The sequence below is a fragment of the Lactuca sativa genome, chromosome 2 (genome assembly GCF_002870075.4).
Source record: "Lactuca sativa cultivar Salinas chromosome 2, Lsat_Salinas_v11, whole genome shotgun sequence".
Lineage (NCBI taxonomy): Eukaryota > Viridiplantae > Streptophyta > Magnoliopsida > Asterales > Asteraceae > Lactuca > Lactuca sativa.
Window position 1 is genome coordinate 186,699,045 of NC_056624.2, and position 18,255 is coordinate 186,717,299.

Consider the following 18,255-nt stretch of genomic DNA (forward strand, 5'->3'; position numbering starts at 1 on the left):
GCAAAAAACATGATCAATCACATGTGATTAACATCAATCAATAACACTTTAAGCTTTATAATAATAACATTCTTTTATTGATTCTAACTTTTATCTATATTTATACTTATTTATTATTGATTTGTATACAAATATGAATTTGATTACAGTTATTGTAGTATTCAAAGAAGAAAAGCAAACAACAACAGAAAAAGGGTATATTTAAATCACATATGGTTTATGAAGACATGTTATAAACATATGATTATTTTATTATCCCTTTTTTACAATTTGTGTAACACCCAGAATCAAAAAGACCAAGAAAGGAAAGGAAAACCCTAAGTTAAAGGGGTCAACTCGTCGAGTCCATGGGTGAACTCGGCGAGTTGGAGCGGGACCCGTGTCGGGATTTAAGTGACTGACTCGGCGAGTCGTGTAACACCTAAATTTTCAAAACAAAATTTTCATTTAAAATAGTTTATCTCTTTAACACTTTTCATAGAAATCTCCTCTTTGTTTTAATTACAATACATGACTCTTTTGTTCAATCACTTAATAAACCAGGATCCTCAAAACAAACTTTTCCTCTGGTTTGTACAATCGAGCCGGTCCCGTCCCGTGATCCTGAGAAAACCTGAAACACAAAACACAAAACACTGTAAGCACGAAGCTTAGTGAGTTCCCCAAAATACTAAATACAACACATACGCCACTCAAGGCTACAATATGACCCTCCGGTCGGTATGTCTCAGCGGAACCCTCCAGTTCTGTATCGTTGGACCCTCCGGTCCGGTCTATATCGTTGGACCCTCCGGTCCGGTCTATAAACTCCGCGTAGCATAAATCACAAAGACATGATGCATAGCATATCACATATATCATAATACTCAATGTAAGCACATAAGACCCTCCGGTCACGCGTAACTACCAGTCAAGGTAACGTATAGTGAGAAGACTCACCTCGGGTAATTCTCGAAAAGTCTCGAACTCGAAATACCAATCTAGCCGCCGCCTAATCACATAATTAAATAACTCTAAATCAGCAGTGGCTCTCAAAGGCTAGACAAGTCTCGCACAATGCTTCCCAGAAGGGTAAAAGACCATTCTACCCCTCCCCTGGCCCAATAGTCCACTGGTTGACTAAACCCTAAAAGTCAACGGAAGTCAACGGTCCAACTTTGACCAGACTCGTCGAGTCTGGAAACGACTCAACGAGTCCACACACGAAATTAAATTCCTCACAAGGTCTCACTCGACTCACTGAGTCACCCACCCAACTCGTCGGGTCTCCACTAATCACGAAACTCGGGTAAACTCGATCCGACTCGTCGAGTCCTTCCGTGGACTCGGCGAGTCTCCTCCATGAACAAACTCATCTAACCTTCTGAGGTCAGATTTGCTTCACCAACTTGCAAATCTATCCTTCTAGCACCCACAAATCACATAAATGTCCAAACTTTACGTCCATGCATCATGATTAGAGCCATAAATGAAGAAATACCCATCTAAAAGGAAACCTAGGCTCAAACTCTCTATGTGACTACATAAAGCTGAACATAAGGGACTCTTTGGACCTCCCATGATCCAGATCTAAGGCTTATTCCACATTGGGACCTCAAACATTCCATAAACCTCTAAAGATAATGGTTAAGAAACCCTAGATTCATGAAATCAACATCAAACAGGAGAAATGGTCTGATTTGTTACCTCAAAGTGAAGCTCCAGGCTTCATAACCTCAGTACATCAACTCTCTCTGGTCCCTCTTGCTAGAATCTCATCTTCTCTTTAGAAATGACACACCAAAATGCTCAAGATGGCTCTTCTTTACTCTCGAAGCTCTCAAGGATGATTTAGGGTTTCTCCAGGGTAAGGATAGCCGCAATTAAAGACCCTAAGTCTCTTTAAATAGGTCCCAAACCCGTAAAATTAGGGTTTCATAAAACAGCGTGGACTCGCCGAGTCCAGTCATTAATCCGGATGAGAATTCGCGACCCTACTCGGTGAGTCTAAGCACCAACTCGCCGAGTCCATCCACAACTCCAAAATAAATGAATCAAATAATATACCTGAGAATCCGGATGTTACAAGTCGGAGGGACCGACTCGGCAAGTCAGGTCTGGGTTGGAAAACCCTAATTTCAGGGCTTAGTGCCCTATTTAAGCATCATTTCAGGCCTTCACCCCAGCCTCCATCACTCCCTCTACCTTCACTCGAAACCCTAAGCAGCCATTGAGTGTTATTGAGCTTCTCTTGCCATATTTGAGTGATTTAAAGCTTTAAGGAAGAAGGAAGACCTTGGGTGATTCAAGAAGTAGCAGTGGACTCTGTGTTGGTGTGTCATTTCAGATCCTAGAAAGGTATGAAGCTCATACCTTGGCTGTTATTCACTTAAATCCCCTTTCCTAGTTAGATTTTGTCATTTTGGGCCATTTCCAAAGCCAATTCGTGTATTGTGCCTTTGTGAGCAAAGAGAACTTCGGATCTAGGGTTGTGTTGGCCTAGAAACCCATAAAGAAGCAGTCTTTAGTGGGTTGGTGAAGCATGCTTGTCACAAAACCAAGCCCTAGAGTGTTTTAAGCCTATAGCATCTTAGTTTCACGTAAAGTTTGCAACTTTATGTGAAAGATGGGTCTTAGAAGAGTGGATCTATAGTTTGGAGCCCCTGCATGGCTCGAAAAGCCACTGTATGGATTAAGAGCCGAAGCTACTCGGCGAGTCACATGGGTGGAATCGGTGAGTTGGATGAAGTTGGGCAGGAACTCGACGAGTTGGAAGAACAACTCGGCGGGTGTGTTGAAGATTGCATTGGACTCGACGAGTCTGTTCTTGGACTCGACGAGTCAAGTCACGAAAACCCAAACCCTTCGAGTTAAGACTCGGATTAGTGAGTTGAGTGGGGACTCAATGAGTTGGACAGGAGAGGACTCGGAAATCGGTGGACTCGGCGAGTCATGGACTGACTCGGCGAGTCGAGTCGCGAATGGAAGGACTCTAAGCATATGAACTCGACGAGTCAGTAGGCAGACTCGGCGAGTAGGGTTGACCTGGAAGGTTGACTTTGACCAGGACTTTGACTTTGACCGGAGTTGACTTAGTTTAACTTCTGGATTTCAGTTGGAACTAAGTGTTATGTTGATACTAGTAGCTAGCGGAGCTAGTAAAGCAGCGGTTCAGAGGGTTTTCGGTCAGCAGCTAGAGGATTATCAGCAAAGTTCAGCAGTGCGAGGTGAGTTTCCTCACTGGTTGTATGGGTCTAAGGAACCAATGCCAGCCCATTTAGATTATGTATGATAGGAAGACCCGGGGGTTAGCCCTAGGCAATATGCATGAAAGACCAGGAGGCGGCTCCTGGCACACAGTATGTTATTATGTATGATAGGAAGACCCGGGGGTTAGCCCTCGGTAATATGCATGAAAGACCAGGAGGCAGCTCCTGGCACACAGTATGTTATTATGAAAGGTAGGAAGACCCGAGGATTATCCCTAGGCAACATACATGAAAGACCAGGAGACGGCTCCTGGCACACAGTATGTTATTATGAAAGGTAGGAAGACCCGGGGATTAGCCCTAGGAAATATACATGAAAGACCAGGAGGCGGCTCCTGGCACACAGTATGTTATTATGAAAGGTAGGAAGACCCGGGGATTAGCCCTAGGCAATATGCATGAAAGACCAGGAGGCGGCTCCTGGCACACAGTATGTTATTATGAAAGGTAGGAAGACCCGGGGGTTAGCCCTAGGCAATATGTATGAAAGACCAGGAGGTGGCTCCTGGCGCATTGTATGCTATTATATATGAAAGACCAGGAGGAGGCTTCTGGAACACTGTATGTTGTTTAGCTAGGTAGAGTAGTATGTACGGTTGTCTTTGTGATACTTGCATAAAAGACCAGGGGTGGCCCTTGGCACTTGTCTGTAAGACCCAGGGAGTGGCCCTAGGCTTGACCAGGAAGACCACGTGCGGCCCGTGGCATAATGGCAAGACTATGTTTGGCACATAGCACCTTAGCAAGACTATGTTTGGCACATAGCACCTTAGCAAGACTATGTTTGGTGCATAGCACCTTACTTGATTATGGATATGTTGGCTTTGTATGGCATGTATGGATCAGTTGGTTCGCATGGCATGTGGTATCTGGGGAACTCACTAAGCTTCGTGCTTATGGTTTTCAGTTTTGGTTTCAGGTATCAAGTTTTCAGAGAAGGAGCTCGGGGGGGTTGCAGTGCACACACCATGACAAGTTAACCTAGGATGTTTTACTTTGATAATTAGACAAGTGTTTGGAAATGAGACCATGATTTGTAATATAAACCCTATTTGTAAGTTTGAATGACTTAACTATGAATTAGTAATGTTTTTAAAAGAAATTTTTGGACAATATTTTTGGGGCGTTACAATTTGTCTCTCTAAAGGAAAAGGAAAAAGATCAAATGAAGAAGACATAACAGAAAGAAGGTCCAAGTTAAAACATAACAAAGGTATAATTCAATCACATATGATTGTAATATGTATTTAAAATCACATAAATATTAATTATTACTTGATTCTCAATTAGTATATGATTATTATTTTCATAACAGCTGAAAAGAAAACTAAGTCAAGAAAGAGAAAAGCCATATCTTCAAAAAGTAAAGATCAACTACTTGATGAAAATGAAGAAGATTCCGATTCTGCAATAAAAGATATAAAGAAAAGAAAGAAGAAGATAATAAAGAAACATTTTGATACAATCAGAAACAGGTATAACTTTGTGATTAACAACTTTATACAAAAAAATAATTTTATTAAATCATATGTGATATACTAATAACTTTATTAAATCACATATGATTAATATGTTTTATGTATGAAAAAAATCAATATACAAAGAAGACAATTTATTTAATCATATATGATTCAAAGATGAATCACCAAGTGATTAATATTTTTTATATACGAAAATATTAATCACATGTGATTATACAAAAATTCATTAAGTCATATATGATTCAAAAATCAATCATGTGTGATTATTCAAAACATATTTCATGTATTTTTCAGTTAACACACATGTAATAAAATTATAAAACATGCATAATACCTTTATTAATTATTATCATAACATATGAATTAAATTCATTATGTGATTGTACACCTGGAGCTTTGTTGTCCGTTATACCAGGCTTCAATGAAGTACAAAAAAAATTGTGTCAGACAGATGGGTTTTGGGGGAATATTAAATATGAAGATAACAGAGGTCCCATGGGCCTTAAGCTGCTTTGTTCTTAAGAATTTTAACTCCAAGACAAAGAAGATAGTTATTCAAAAGGGAGTTATTGATGTCACCAAAGAATCCGTCAAAGAAATTCTTGGATTTCCTTAGGGAAGAAAACCATTTTCAAAACTTCCATTCAGAACAAAAGAAGATAAATGTTATGAAGAATGGACAAACCAGTTTGATGACAAGTAGATGATTCAACTTCAAGATATAAAGATGAAGATTTTTTCCACCAACAAGGCAGATATGAATTTCAGGATAAATTTTATAGCTTTGTTGATCAACTCGCTGATAGAATCAAGCTCTTCAGGAAAAGCGAACACCAACCCATTGAACTACATAACAAGCAAGACGAAAATAGAAAACATCGATTGGTGTTCTTATCTGATAGACTGTTTGGTTAAAAACAAACGGTCTTTTGATCCATCAAATCCAACAAGAAATTTTAATGGACCATCTGCTTATTTGGTGGTATGTTTAATATGTTTTACACTATTTAAATATCTTTAAAATTACATATGATTTTTATTTATTTATAACATATGTTCTAACATAAGTATCTATAATCACATGTGATTTAAATGTCAGATTCTTAAATCATATATGATTAGTAGAATTTGTTACAATATATATATATATATATATATATATATATATATATATATATATATATATATATATTCTTTTGTAGTTGCTTTATCTAGACAAAATCAAATCTGATGTACTTAACATTGAAAGAGCAAGTCCATTGATCTGCCATTGGACTTCAAAGAAAATAAAGACGAGTGAAACTTTTGAAAAGGATGAGCTTGGTGTTTTTGGAACAGGGGATTTCAATGATGAGTATGTTGACGAAGAATTGAACGAGGAGGTAAATTTAATAGCAACAATTATATGAAAACTCAATATTATTTACTAATATTTTACATGTTACATTACATATATTAATATATATTTTAATTCATTTATTATGTAGGCTTATGAGGATGTGGTTATGAATAAGTATAGGATGTTACATATGCTAATTGAAGATGGAAGAAATAAATTCCCAGAAAATATAACCTTGAATCATTTGAAAATTAGCTTTGACGCAACTTTTAAAGATAAGAGTGAAGATAATCAAGAAAAATAGGAATGATCATGTTCAAAATGACAATAATGATGATGATGAAGATGACAATGGAGATGATAATGATCAATCAAAGAAAAAGAATGTGGGAGGGGAAAATATTGAAAGAGGTAAGTGTATTTAAAAAATCTCTATACAATCACATGTGATTACGTATACAATCACATGAGATTAAATACTTATCTTAAATTATATGCAGTTACAGGACAAGAAAATGAGAATCTTAAAGGAAGAGAGGAACAACAACGAGAAAATAAAGATGAGGGAGGTAAAGATATTAAAATAACAGGTAAGTAATATTTTACTAAGTCATATGTGATTCTTAAAAAGTAACATTTTACAATCACATGTGATTAACAGCAAATTTTTATTATATGCAAATCACATGTGATTAACTACAAATTTTTTATATATGTAGATGGTGAGAAAGATGAAAATGATAATAATGATCAAGGTTTGGATTACATGAATTTTAATGATGAAGGTGTTGAAAATGAAAAAGTTGGTGATAATGAAGAACAAAATGTTGAAGGAGAAGGTAAACAACAATATAGTTTAATAAAGTAATCAAATGTAATTATAATTTATATAAACACATGTGATTTCATTCACAAATTATTAATAATTTATTTTTAATTGTATTTAGGTGTGGAGGGGATGAATATAGAAGGGTAGAATGCTAAGAAAGTAGAAGAAATAACTGGTGAACAACAACAAAGAGATGGAGAAGGTAAATATAAATCTATTGAAAATAACAATATAATATATTTGTACACATAAATATCATATATGATTACATCTCTTGTCATCACATGTGATTATATTCACATAACAATACAAATATATTTTTACAATATTTTTTTTGATAACATATGATTACTCAATCATATGTGATTCTTAAAAAGTAACTTTTTACAATCACATGTAATTAACAACAAATTTTTATTATATGCAAATCACATGTGATTAACTACAAATTTTTTTATATATGCAGACGGTGAGAAAGATGAAAATGATAATAATGATCAAGGTTTGGATTACATGAATTTGAATGATGAAGGTGTTGAAAATGAAAAAGGTGGTGATAATGAAGAACAAAATGCTAAGGGAGAAGGTAAACAATAATATAGATTAACAAAGTAATCAAATGTAATTATAATTTTTATAAACACATGTGATTTCACTCACAAGTTATTAATAATTTCTTTTTAATTATATTTAGGTGTGGAGGGGATGAATATAGAAGGGGAAGAATGCTAAGAAAATAGAAGAAATAACTGGTGAACAACCACAAAGAGATGGAGAATGTAAATATAAATATATTGAAAATAACAATATAATATATTTGTACACATAATAATCATATATTATTACATCTCTTGTAATCACATGTGATTATATTCACATAGCAATACAAATATATTTGTACAATATTTTTTTTAAGAACATATGATTACTCAATCATATATGATTGTTAAAAAGTAACTTTTTACAATTACATGTTGAAAGGTGTTGAAAATAAAAAAGGTAGTGATAATAAAGAAAACATGTTAAAGGAGAAGGTATACAACAATATATATTAATAAAGTAATCACATGTAATTATAATTTATATAAGCACATGTGATTTCATTCACAAATTATTAACAGTTTCTTCAAACACATGTGATTAATCACATATCTTATAATTAACAAAACAATGTTATTAAATACGTTATAATCACATGTGATTATAAATGTTATTACATACCTTATAATCACATGTGATTATAATCACATATAAATATAATATCTTTGTGTAATTAATTCTTTTAATCATATATGATTAATAATTTTTTATAAATATATATCAGGTGTAGAGGGGAAAATATGGAGGGGAAAATTGGTGAAAAGAAAGAAGGAAAAAGTATATATTTCTATATATATAAAGTTATGAAAAAATATATTTTTACAATCATATATGATAACTAACATAATTTACTTATATGCAGAATTGATAGGAACAAATGTTGTTCGAGGAGAAGGTACCAATCATATTTATCTGATAAAAATATTATATTGAATGATAATTACTTTTTATGTATATGTATTGATTAATTTAAATTCTATTGTATGTAATTTGAAGTTTTTAAAAATTATTGATTAATTTAAATTCTATTGTATGTAATTTGAAAATTTTAAAAATATTTTGATGTAATTGATTAAATATTATGAAACTATTCCTTAATAATTATCTATAATGTTGATATGTTTTAGTAAAACATATCAATATTTATCTATAATCACATGTGAACATAATCAATAAAAAGTATATTGTACCTATATAACTAATCACATATGATTATAATCAACAAAAACTATTTTGTTTTACTATAACCATACACAATTGATTACAATACATAAAAAGACAGTCAATAACGATCAAGGTTTTGATGACATGAATTTGCATGATGAAGGTGTTGAAAATGAAAAAGGTGGTGATAATGAAGAAGAACAAAATGTTGAAGGAAAAGGTAAACAACAATATATTTTACTTATAATCACAAGTGATTTTTCTACTAACTTATTTTGTTTATGTGGTTTTTGAAGAAGATGTGAACAAAACAATAACAAACGTTATTGAAAGTATTTTTGAAAACACATCAGAGTTTGGCAGTACTGAAATGTTAAATGATGATGAATTCAATTATGTTTATGAAAAGACCATGAAAGAATACCAAGATAAAAAGAAGAGAGTATGATGCCCTCATATGATCTCAAGATAAGTCAGATGACACCTCCAGAGATGACAGAGGTAAATATTATTTTGTCTGTTCGTACAAAATCATATCTTTATGAATGTAATCACATATAATTTTATTATTTCTTAAACGTACAATCATATGTGATTAAATATTATTTTGTCTGTTCATTTAAAATCATATCTTTATGGATGTAATCACATATGATTTTATTATTTCTTAAACGTATAATCATATGTGATTAAATATTATTTTGTCTGTTCGTACAATATAATATCTTTATGAATGTAATCACATATGATTTTATTATTTCTTAAACATACAATCATATGTGATTAAATATTATTTTGTCTGTTCATATAAAATCATATCTTTATGAATGTAATCACATATGATTTTATTATTTCTTAAACGTACAATCATACGTGATTAAATATTATTTTGTCTATTCGTACAATATCATATCTTTATGAATGTAATCATATATGATTTTATTATGAGAAAATACCGTAAATAGTCAAAAAATGGGGGGTGTTTTCAAAAAATAGACATAAAAATGGACTTTTCCAGCTATAGGCATGCATTCCGCGGAAGTAGCTCCGCGGAGCTCCGCGGAAAGACGTCATCTCCGCGGAATGGATCTTGAGGGTTTTTTTTTTCACATCGATTCTTCGGGGGTTATATTAATTCTCCAACTAATTATTTTCAAGTAAAGATTATAAGAGTATGATAATCTTTTCTTAAAAATAATTAGTTTGGGAAATGAATATAAACCCCGAAGAATCGATGTGAAAAAAAACAGTAGAGATCCATTCCTCGGAGCTACCTCCGCGGAATGAGTTCATTCCTCGGAGGTAGCTCCGCGGAATGGATCTTTAGTGATTTTTTATACATTGATTTATTTACGATTTTGCCATTCCGCGGAGCTACAGTGGATTCCGCGGAGCTCCGCGAAGCTACCTCCGCGGAATGCATGTCTATATCCGGAAAAGTCCATTTTTATGTCTATGTTTTGAAAACACCCCCCTTTTTTTTGACTATTTACGGTATTTTCTCTTTTATTATTTCTTAAACGTACAATCATATGTGATTAAATATTATTTTGTCTGTTCGTAGAAAATCATATCTTTATGAATGTAATCACATGTGATTTTATTATTTCTTAAACGTACAATCATATATGATTAAATATTATTTTGTCTGTTCGTACAATATCATATCTTTATGAATGTAATCGCATATGATTTTATTATTTCTTAAACGTACAATTATATGTGATTAAATATTATTTTGTCTGTTCGTACAATATCATATCTTTAGGAATGTAATCACATATGATTTTATTATTTCTTAAATGTACAATCATATGTAATTAAAACTAATTATCACATTATTTAAACTTACAATCATATGTGATTAACAGTAATTATTAAAATTTTAAATTTATGATTCTAATATTTTTCTAACTGTTATAACCATATATCAATTGCAGAATACTGCTGAACAAAAAAAAAAGATGAAGGTGAAAAAGAAAATCTGGTGAAAGATGCGCTAGATCCAAAAGTGAAGATCCACCCAAAACAAAATGTAACTTTGGAACATCAAAAACAAAGAAAGAAAAAACCAGCCGAAGTAAGGTGATCTCCATATAAAGAGAGAGCAATTTGCTTGAAAAAATTAACAAAAGAAGAGGAAATGCTTGGTGAATGGTTGTTCCATTTGCAAGGAACTGTATAGTAAGTTATTAATATTTGATTAGCATTTACACTAAATAAACTTTAACATACTTGTTTAATATTCGTAAATCACATGTGATTATACATTCTAATATTTGATTAATCATATGTGATTAAAAAAATATGTTAAATATACTTGTTCAACATTATATTTACAGTGAAATTACATTTTTTTTTTATATTTACAGTGATCAGCTGTTATTCACAATAAACAAAAGAGTCGTATTCCGATATGTATTTGAAAGTTTTTTTTTTCAAAGAATATCTATTTTCAGATGTCATAGACTCATGGTCTGAACTGCTGAACTACAATGAGAAAGACTGAGACATTAATAATTCTCCATACAGAGTTTTCTTGTCTGTCCAAATGACTGTAAGTGAAACATATATGATTCTATCACTAAAATAATATTATCTATTTCAATTCATATATGATTATACACTAAAATCACAAATCATTTAACATATAGACAAAGTATATTGAGGATGAGCAACTTCCTAAACCAAAAAAAATGACAAAAAAGTAAAAGAACAAATGGAAAATGAAGCAAAGGAGAAAGACGATTACAGATACAATCTATTCAGAAAATAATTTGTAGATTGGTTCAATGGACATGAAGAAAAAATAAAATTGAAAGATGTTTATTTGGTAAGTTATTCAATATCAAATTATTCTTTATACATACATATATATATATATATATATATATATGTGTGTGTGTGTGTGTGTGTGTGTATATATATGTATGTATTCATAAATATGACAATAAATATTTAAATGCAGATATTATTCCCTGTTTGTCGAGAAGAACACATGTTTCTCTACATTTTCAACATAAAAAAATCCAAACATTGTCATCTTGGATAACAACAGATCAGACGCAACTGCTGAAGGAAAGTACATGCCTGTACTTAAAAACCTGGTATGTAAAAATCAACTGTGATTAAATAAGAAAATCATATAATTAGATAAAATAAATCATATATGAATAAATCACACGTGATTATATAAATTGTGATTATATAAATAAATCACATGTGATTATACATTTGAATAAACATTTCAAATCATATCTGATTATACATTTGAATTAAAAAATAATCAAAACATTATTTCATATTTGTAATAACATGTGATTATGTAGATATTAATAATAACTTTTTATGTTTAATTTTATGTGGTTAACGTTCTTATTTTTTTTTTAATTTTCGGAAAAAATACTTCTTGAGATATCTGCATGAAATAAATCATCCAAGATGTTATGCCCTTCAAGACCGAAATATCAAACCACAAATACCAAATCTGTTATGTAAAACTAAACATAACAAAAAGAGACTATGGAATATTTGTGATGAGATACATGGAAACGTATATGGCTCAACCAGAATACAAAACTGGATTCCCAATGGAAGGAGCTCAAGATGCACTGCTTGATTTGGTGAGAACCAAATATGCTCATGCATTGATAAATTCTGAGATTAATTTCATGAAGGATGATGTCATGGAACTTGTATGTGAGTACAACAAACAAAATAAAGAGAAGAAAGAAAGAGATCAAAGAAATGCTTGTGCAGAAGTCCATCAAAGGTTGAGTGATTGCCAATAAGGATAATGAAAGTCAAAGTGGTGAATGAGAAGATGAAGATGTGGGAAGAGGTTTGATGCGAAGGTCAAGATTCAAATACTGAAGTTTGAAAGATTGTCTGTAAATGGATGATTTGATTGTTTGTTTGTTTAGACAATGTTTAGTTTTCAATTAGATGGATGCTTGCTAGTTTATTAAGACAATAATTTGGTTTTAATTAGATAAATGTTTGAACATATATATGATATCATGGATTTGTGAAAATTAATATAGATAAGTATTTTAACTATAAATTAAAGTTTACAGAATGTTTCACTTTAAATCACATATGACTTTGATATTTCTAACAGTTATAAAATACCTTGTTCTTTGTACAATAAGATGTGATATCGACAATCACATGTGATTATATACGTAATCACATGTGATTAGAAAAATAATAAAATATGATCATTGTATGGTTTATACTTCAACCACATATGATTATTATGTGCAATATATACATACAAAAAAAGAAAAATCACATATGATTAAACATGTACACATTATAAAAATAATACTTATATTATCATATGTAATATAGTTAGATTATCATGTGCAAATATGGTATTATAAAATCACATGTGATTATATACATAATCACGTGTGATTAGAAAAATAATCACATGTGATTAGAAAAATAATCAAATATGATCATTGTATATTTTATACTTCAACCACATATGATTATCATGTGATTAGAAAAATAATATCATATGTGCAATATACACACCAACGACGTATGTGCATTATCTTTATAATCACATGTGATTGATCAGAACATTATCATATATAAACATATATAAATGATATAAATAAAAAAATAAAATACTTTATATGTTGCTTTTACTTCGTGTTTTTGGTTCTTGTGAATAACTTTAAAATTTTCCCATCCATCTCCCTCCCCAAAATCTTTAAACTCACAAAACCACCCTCCTTTATAAATCTCCTTTTGAACTTCAAAAAAAAACTTTGCTAGTATACACCTTTGCTGCATGGTGTTCTATCATACGTGGTGACCTCCAAGAATACTTTGCTCCCTTGGTCTTACGATCAAGTTCACGTTGTGTATAACGTTGTTTTTTTAACGGCAACGTCATAATTCATCTTGAAATTTAGAAAGAAATTTTCAGTTTTTGAATATGTATTGAAGAATGAATTGATACTCCCAGACCTTGATGTTGTCTTCATCAACCCACACCTTGGAAAATCATTGAAATATGCAGGTACCCATGCTTCCTTATTTTCAAAAATATCTTTAAACCATTTCTCATCTTTAAGATTAAATTCTTTCATCAAAAGTTCCTAACTCCTCTCGAAAATATGACGCTCGATATAAATGTCGCAAACAAGTTTATTGAACATTTCTTGAAATTCGTGCTTTTAAGAAATTCCACAGATAGCTGTAATAATCACATGTGATTTAAATATTATAAATTAATATTAAAATATAAAGGTAAAAATCACACGACATAACTTTAAATCCTTTAATCATATGTGATTATAAATGTAATTACATATGATTTCGAATAACCATGTGTTTTTATACTCATAATCATTTATGATAGAATAAACATATGATTTAGACAATCACATCTGATTACAATATTGAAACAAAATCACATATGATTTAAATATGTAAACATTAGAAAACAAATCACATATGATTCAAATCTGTTCAAACTGAAAAATCATATGTGATTTAAAAATATATGTTATGTAAAATCACATAGATTTTAAAAAATGTACTTTTTTTTGGCAGTTTCTTCATGATATGCCACATGCACAATCTATGCTTGGATTGAGAAAAACAGACTCAACTGCTTGCTTTAATGTTGCATCTTGATCAGTTAAAACAAGTAATGATTGTTTATTTGAATGAACCTTCATAAATTGCTCAAGAAGCCATTTATACGAATCCACATCCTCCGTGCTTGACAACCCGACTCCAACAGTAACAGATGATTTATGATGATTAATGACAGTGAATGGAACAAACACCAATGAATACCTATTTCATGTAATAATCAAAATAAGATTAAACATATTTATAACATAAAAATAAATCACATAAGAATACTTTATAATAAATGATAAATCACATATGATTATAATCAAAATCACATTACAAATACTTGATGAGAAATTATTCAATCACATATGATTACAATCATCATCACATCAGTATACTTCAGAGTACTTATTAAGCATTGATAAATAATATGTGATTTGAAAATAACTACATCAGACTAGTTGTAAAGCATTAATCAATCATCAATCTCATATGATTGTATATGATCAATTAGATATGATTATAATCATAATCAAAATACCATACATGTTCAACATTAGTCAATCATATAGCATTACAATAATAATCACATCAGTATAATTATTGAAAAAATATAAATCACATCTGATTATAAACATAAATACATAAAAAAAACTTACTTATTTGTACGAAATGTTGCATCAAGTGATAACATCTCCAAATTCACTGTAGTATGCTTTATCTGTTTCATCGGCCCAAACCACTGCATTTAATACATTATTCTCATCACATCTATAAAAAACGAATAATTCGGATAGTTGTTTTTCCGATCATTCATCTTGTTCACAATAAGTTGAGCATCTTTGAATTCAATAATAGAGCCCATATCCCTCTTAAAATTTATGTAATCTACAACCTTGCCCCTTACATATTGAAAACCACCTTTCAAAGTTGATTTCAGTTTGTAAGCTTTTATAGCACCCACTTTTGCAGTAGACTCCCGAACAATGAACTCCTTGTCAGAGTATGAAAGAGTCCTTGTACTTTTCAAATGAAATGTATCTTCAAGCTCGTGGTTGTGATTTTCTTGAAACTTATCAAACTTACACTCACTTGTTCCTTTGACACGTTTCACAATAATTTTAGCTTTACAATCTGTAACCCTGTAGATTGTATTACGTTCTGTTGGATTCAATTTTGGTTTACCCATCCTGTTACAAACCAAAAACCTATGCTTTATTATATCACCAACTTTCCTTAATGTGTTCAAACGAACATCAAAACCAACTTTCTTTGCATATCTTTTATAAAAATTAATTCCCTCATCCACATCTTTGAAGCTCATTTCCTTAGTAGGTTTAAACTCTTCAGGAACATCTGGTTTGATATCATGTAGAGCCTCTAACATATAAAACTCTGATACACAACTTGAGCTAGTCCTACTATTTGAATTTCCATCATTAAAAGAATTAGAACAGTCACCTGTATGATCAAATATAGAAAACATTTTAATAATATATTATTATAAAAGAAAATTTTGAATATACATAAATCAAAACAATATAAAATCACATGTGATTAATAATGAATTTGTTATATAATTATATATGATTAAAATAAATAATTGAACATATATAAACTACAAATATGTCAATATTTATTCAGATATAAAATAATGGATAATCAGATATGATTAACACTATGTTAAACATAATTATAAAAAGACTAATTGATAATAACAAAAGATTAACAAAACATATTAAATCAACAATAATTAATTACTTGTAATCACATCTGATTGTATAAGGAATTTATTATTAATCAAATGTGATTGTATAAGGAATTCATTATCAATCACATGTGATTGTACATTACATACATTGATATATATTCAATTCTAAAAAACATTAATAATGAAATACTAATTAATAATCACATCAGATTAACAAAAAAGATTAAATTAACAATAATGAATTACTTATAATCACATCATATTATATAACAAATTCATTATCAATCACATGTGATTGTACATTACATACATTGATATATATTCAATTCTAAAAAATATTAATAATTAAAAAAAACTTGACATATAATAATAATAAAATAAATAAGTATTTAAATTTTTTTACCTGAAACACTAAAGTTTTGGATTTCATGACTTGATTGTTCAAAATCTTCATCCATATAGTTTGTGATTTGATGACTTAGAATGTTCAAGATCTTCATTAACTTCTTCATTACTAATTTCGTTTTCATTTCTGAATAAATTAACATTAGCGCTTGTAAAAGACATTATGAAACAATAGAACCTGTCATTAACAACATAAATAATTATTATTACAAAATATATTAATAATATATGATTTAAAAAACTATAACATATAATGTAAATATTCAAAAAAAAAATTATGATTATAACATATATAACTCATAGGCGATTTTAAAAATATATGACTAAAACATTTATAATTATAATATATTAATCAAATATGATTGAAAGAATTATATTATACTTTATAACAAATACAAGATTTCGCACTTTTTTAAACAGATCCTTGCAAAGCTTTTTGTCATCGTCAAATCAGCCCCTACTTATTAAAAAATTCTAAGAGGAATTTCATCAAACAATTGGTGTGCAAAACAAAAAACTCCAAATCTGTCACACCCCAAAACCGAGAACGATGGAATACGTTCTGGGATGGAAGACATCATGTCAAGTATCACAACATATGCAGTATAGTAATCAAAGTACAACAACCATTGCATTAATAGTAATAATTTTTACATAGGTTACATTCCATAGCAACATCAAAGTAAATACAGAGAATAACATAGATGCAGCTTGGTACTAGGTTGTCTTTGCAAAAGCTCCCGGGATGTACCTGTCTATCGATGACCTGAGAATACAAGTTATTTTGAAAGCGAGTATCAACATATTTAAATGCTCGTGAGTTCATAAGTATTTAATGACATTAGTATAAATACACATTTTTATTCAAGATAACCTCATGAAAGATAATGGTATAGAATCTACAAAGTATTAGAATTCTTTCCAGAAAATCCTATATTTTCTAAATAAAAGCAGTCTTCTACCAAGACCCAATTGTTTATGTTTAAGGAGTAATTTCCCCAAAAGTACTATCATTATCAAAATATAGTTTTTTTTTTTTTTTTTTTAAGGAGTTATGAGAAAACCCTCAAGTAAAAATAATAAGGGGATAATCATATTTTTCCTCAGCAGGAACACTGCTGGCTTAAAAGTAAATAAAACTTAAACTCCAAGAGGATATTGAAAGGACAATACACCAAGCTTAGTCTAAGACAAGACAACACAGACTCCAGACAGTATCAAATGAACGATACAACTAGCAAAGTCTATAACAAAGAAACACAGACTCCATACAACATCAAATGAACGATATAGATAGCAAAGTCTAAAACAAAGAAACACAGAATCCATATAACATCGAATGAATGATACAGCTAGCAAAGTCTAAAACAAAGAAACACAGACTCCAGACAGCATCGAATGAACGATACATCTAGCAAAGTCTAAAACAAGGAAAAACATAGACTCTAGGAGGGTATCGAATGAACGATACGCCTGACTCAGTCTAAATAAAAGGGTGGATAAAAGGGTGAATGTGAACTCGTATCTAACCATGTTGATTGACGATCGAATCCTTGATGACCCTCCAGGTTATGCGATGTATAGTGACATCTGTCACCCATTGGGCCTTACCGGCTCAGACTGTAGCTAGCAGTCAAGGTGTGGGAGTGTCTGTCCTGCATAGATCTATACACATGATGCCCGCTCTCCCTCTAGGAGACTCTGGTTACACGGAGATGACGCTTGGAAGCGGCGTATCGAGAAATAGTACGTCACATTCTATTTAAAGTAGTATAGTAATAGTATAAACTCACGGATGAACTGACTCTTGTGGAATTCTTCATACTAGAATGAGTAAATATAATCTCCTAACTATTCCTATAATAGTTACTAATGTT

General features: G+C 30.9%; 1 protein-coding gene across 1 annotated transcript; it reads right to left on the reverse strand.

Moving 5' to 3' along the window:
* Positions 1 to 14,237: 14,237 nt before the first annotated feature.
* Positions 14,238 to 16,485, reverse strand: LOC111909910 (protein FAR1-RELATED SEQUENCE 5-like). The gene is made up of 4 exons (XM_023905692.1): positions 16,377 to 16,485; positions 15,089 to 15,723; positions 14,922 to 15,004; positions 14,238 to 14,481 (listed from the first exon to the last, which is right to left on the reverse strand). Exons 1-4 carry the CDS (start codon positions 16,483 to 16,485, stop codon positions 14,238 to 14,240), a joined length of 1,071 nt encoding a protein of 356 aa, XP_023761460.1.
* Positions 16,486 to 18,255: the final 1,770 nt, after the last annotated feature.

Coding starts and splice junctions, on each gene's coding strand:
- LOC111909910 (XM_023905692.1), bottom strand. CDS start 16,485: ATGAAGAAGTTAATGAAGATCTTGAACATTCTAAGTCATCAAATCACA. Junction 15,005..15,088: donor TCAAAGATGCTCAACTTATT/GTGAACAAGATG, acceptor TATTAAATGCAG/TGGTTTGGGCCGATGAAACA. Junction 14,482..14,921: donor GCAACATTTCGTACAAATAA/GTAAGTTTTTTT, acceptor TACATGAAATAG/GTATTCATTGGTGTTTGTTC.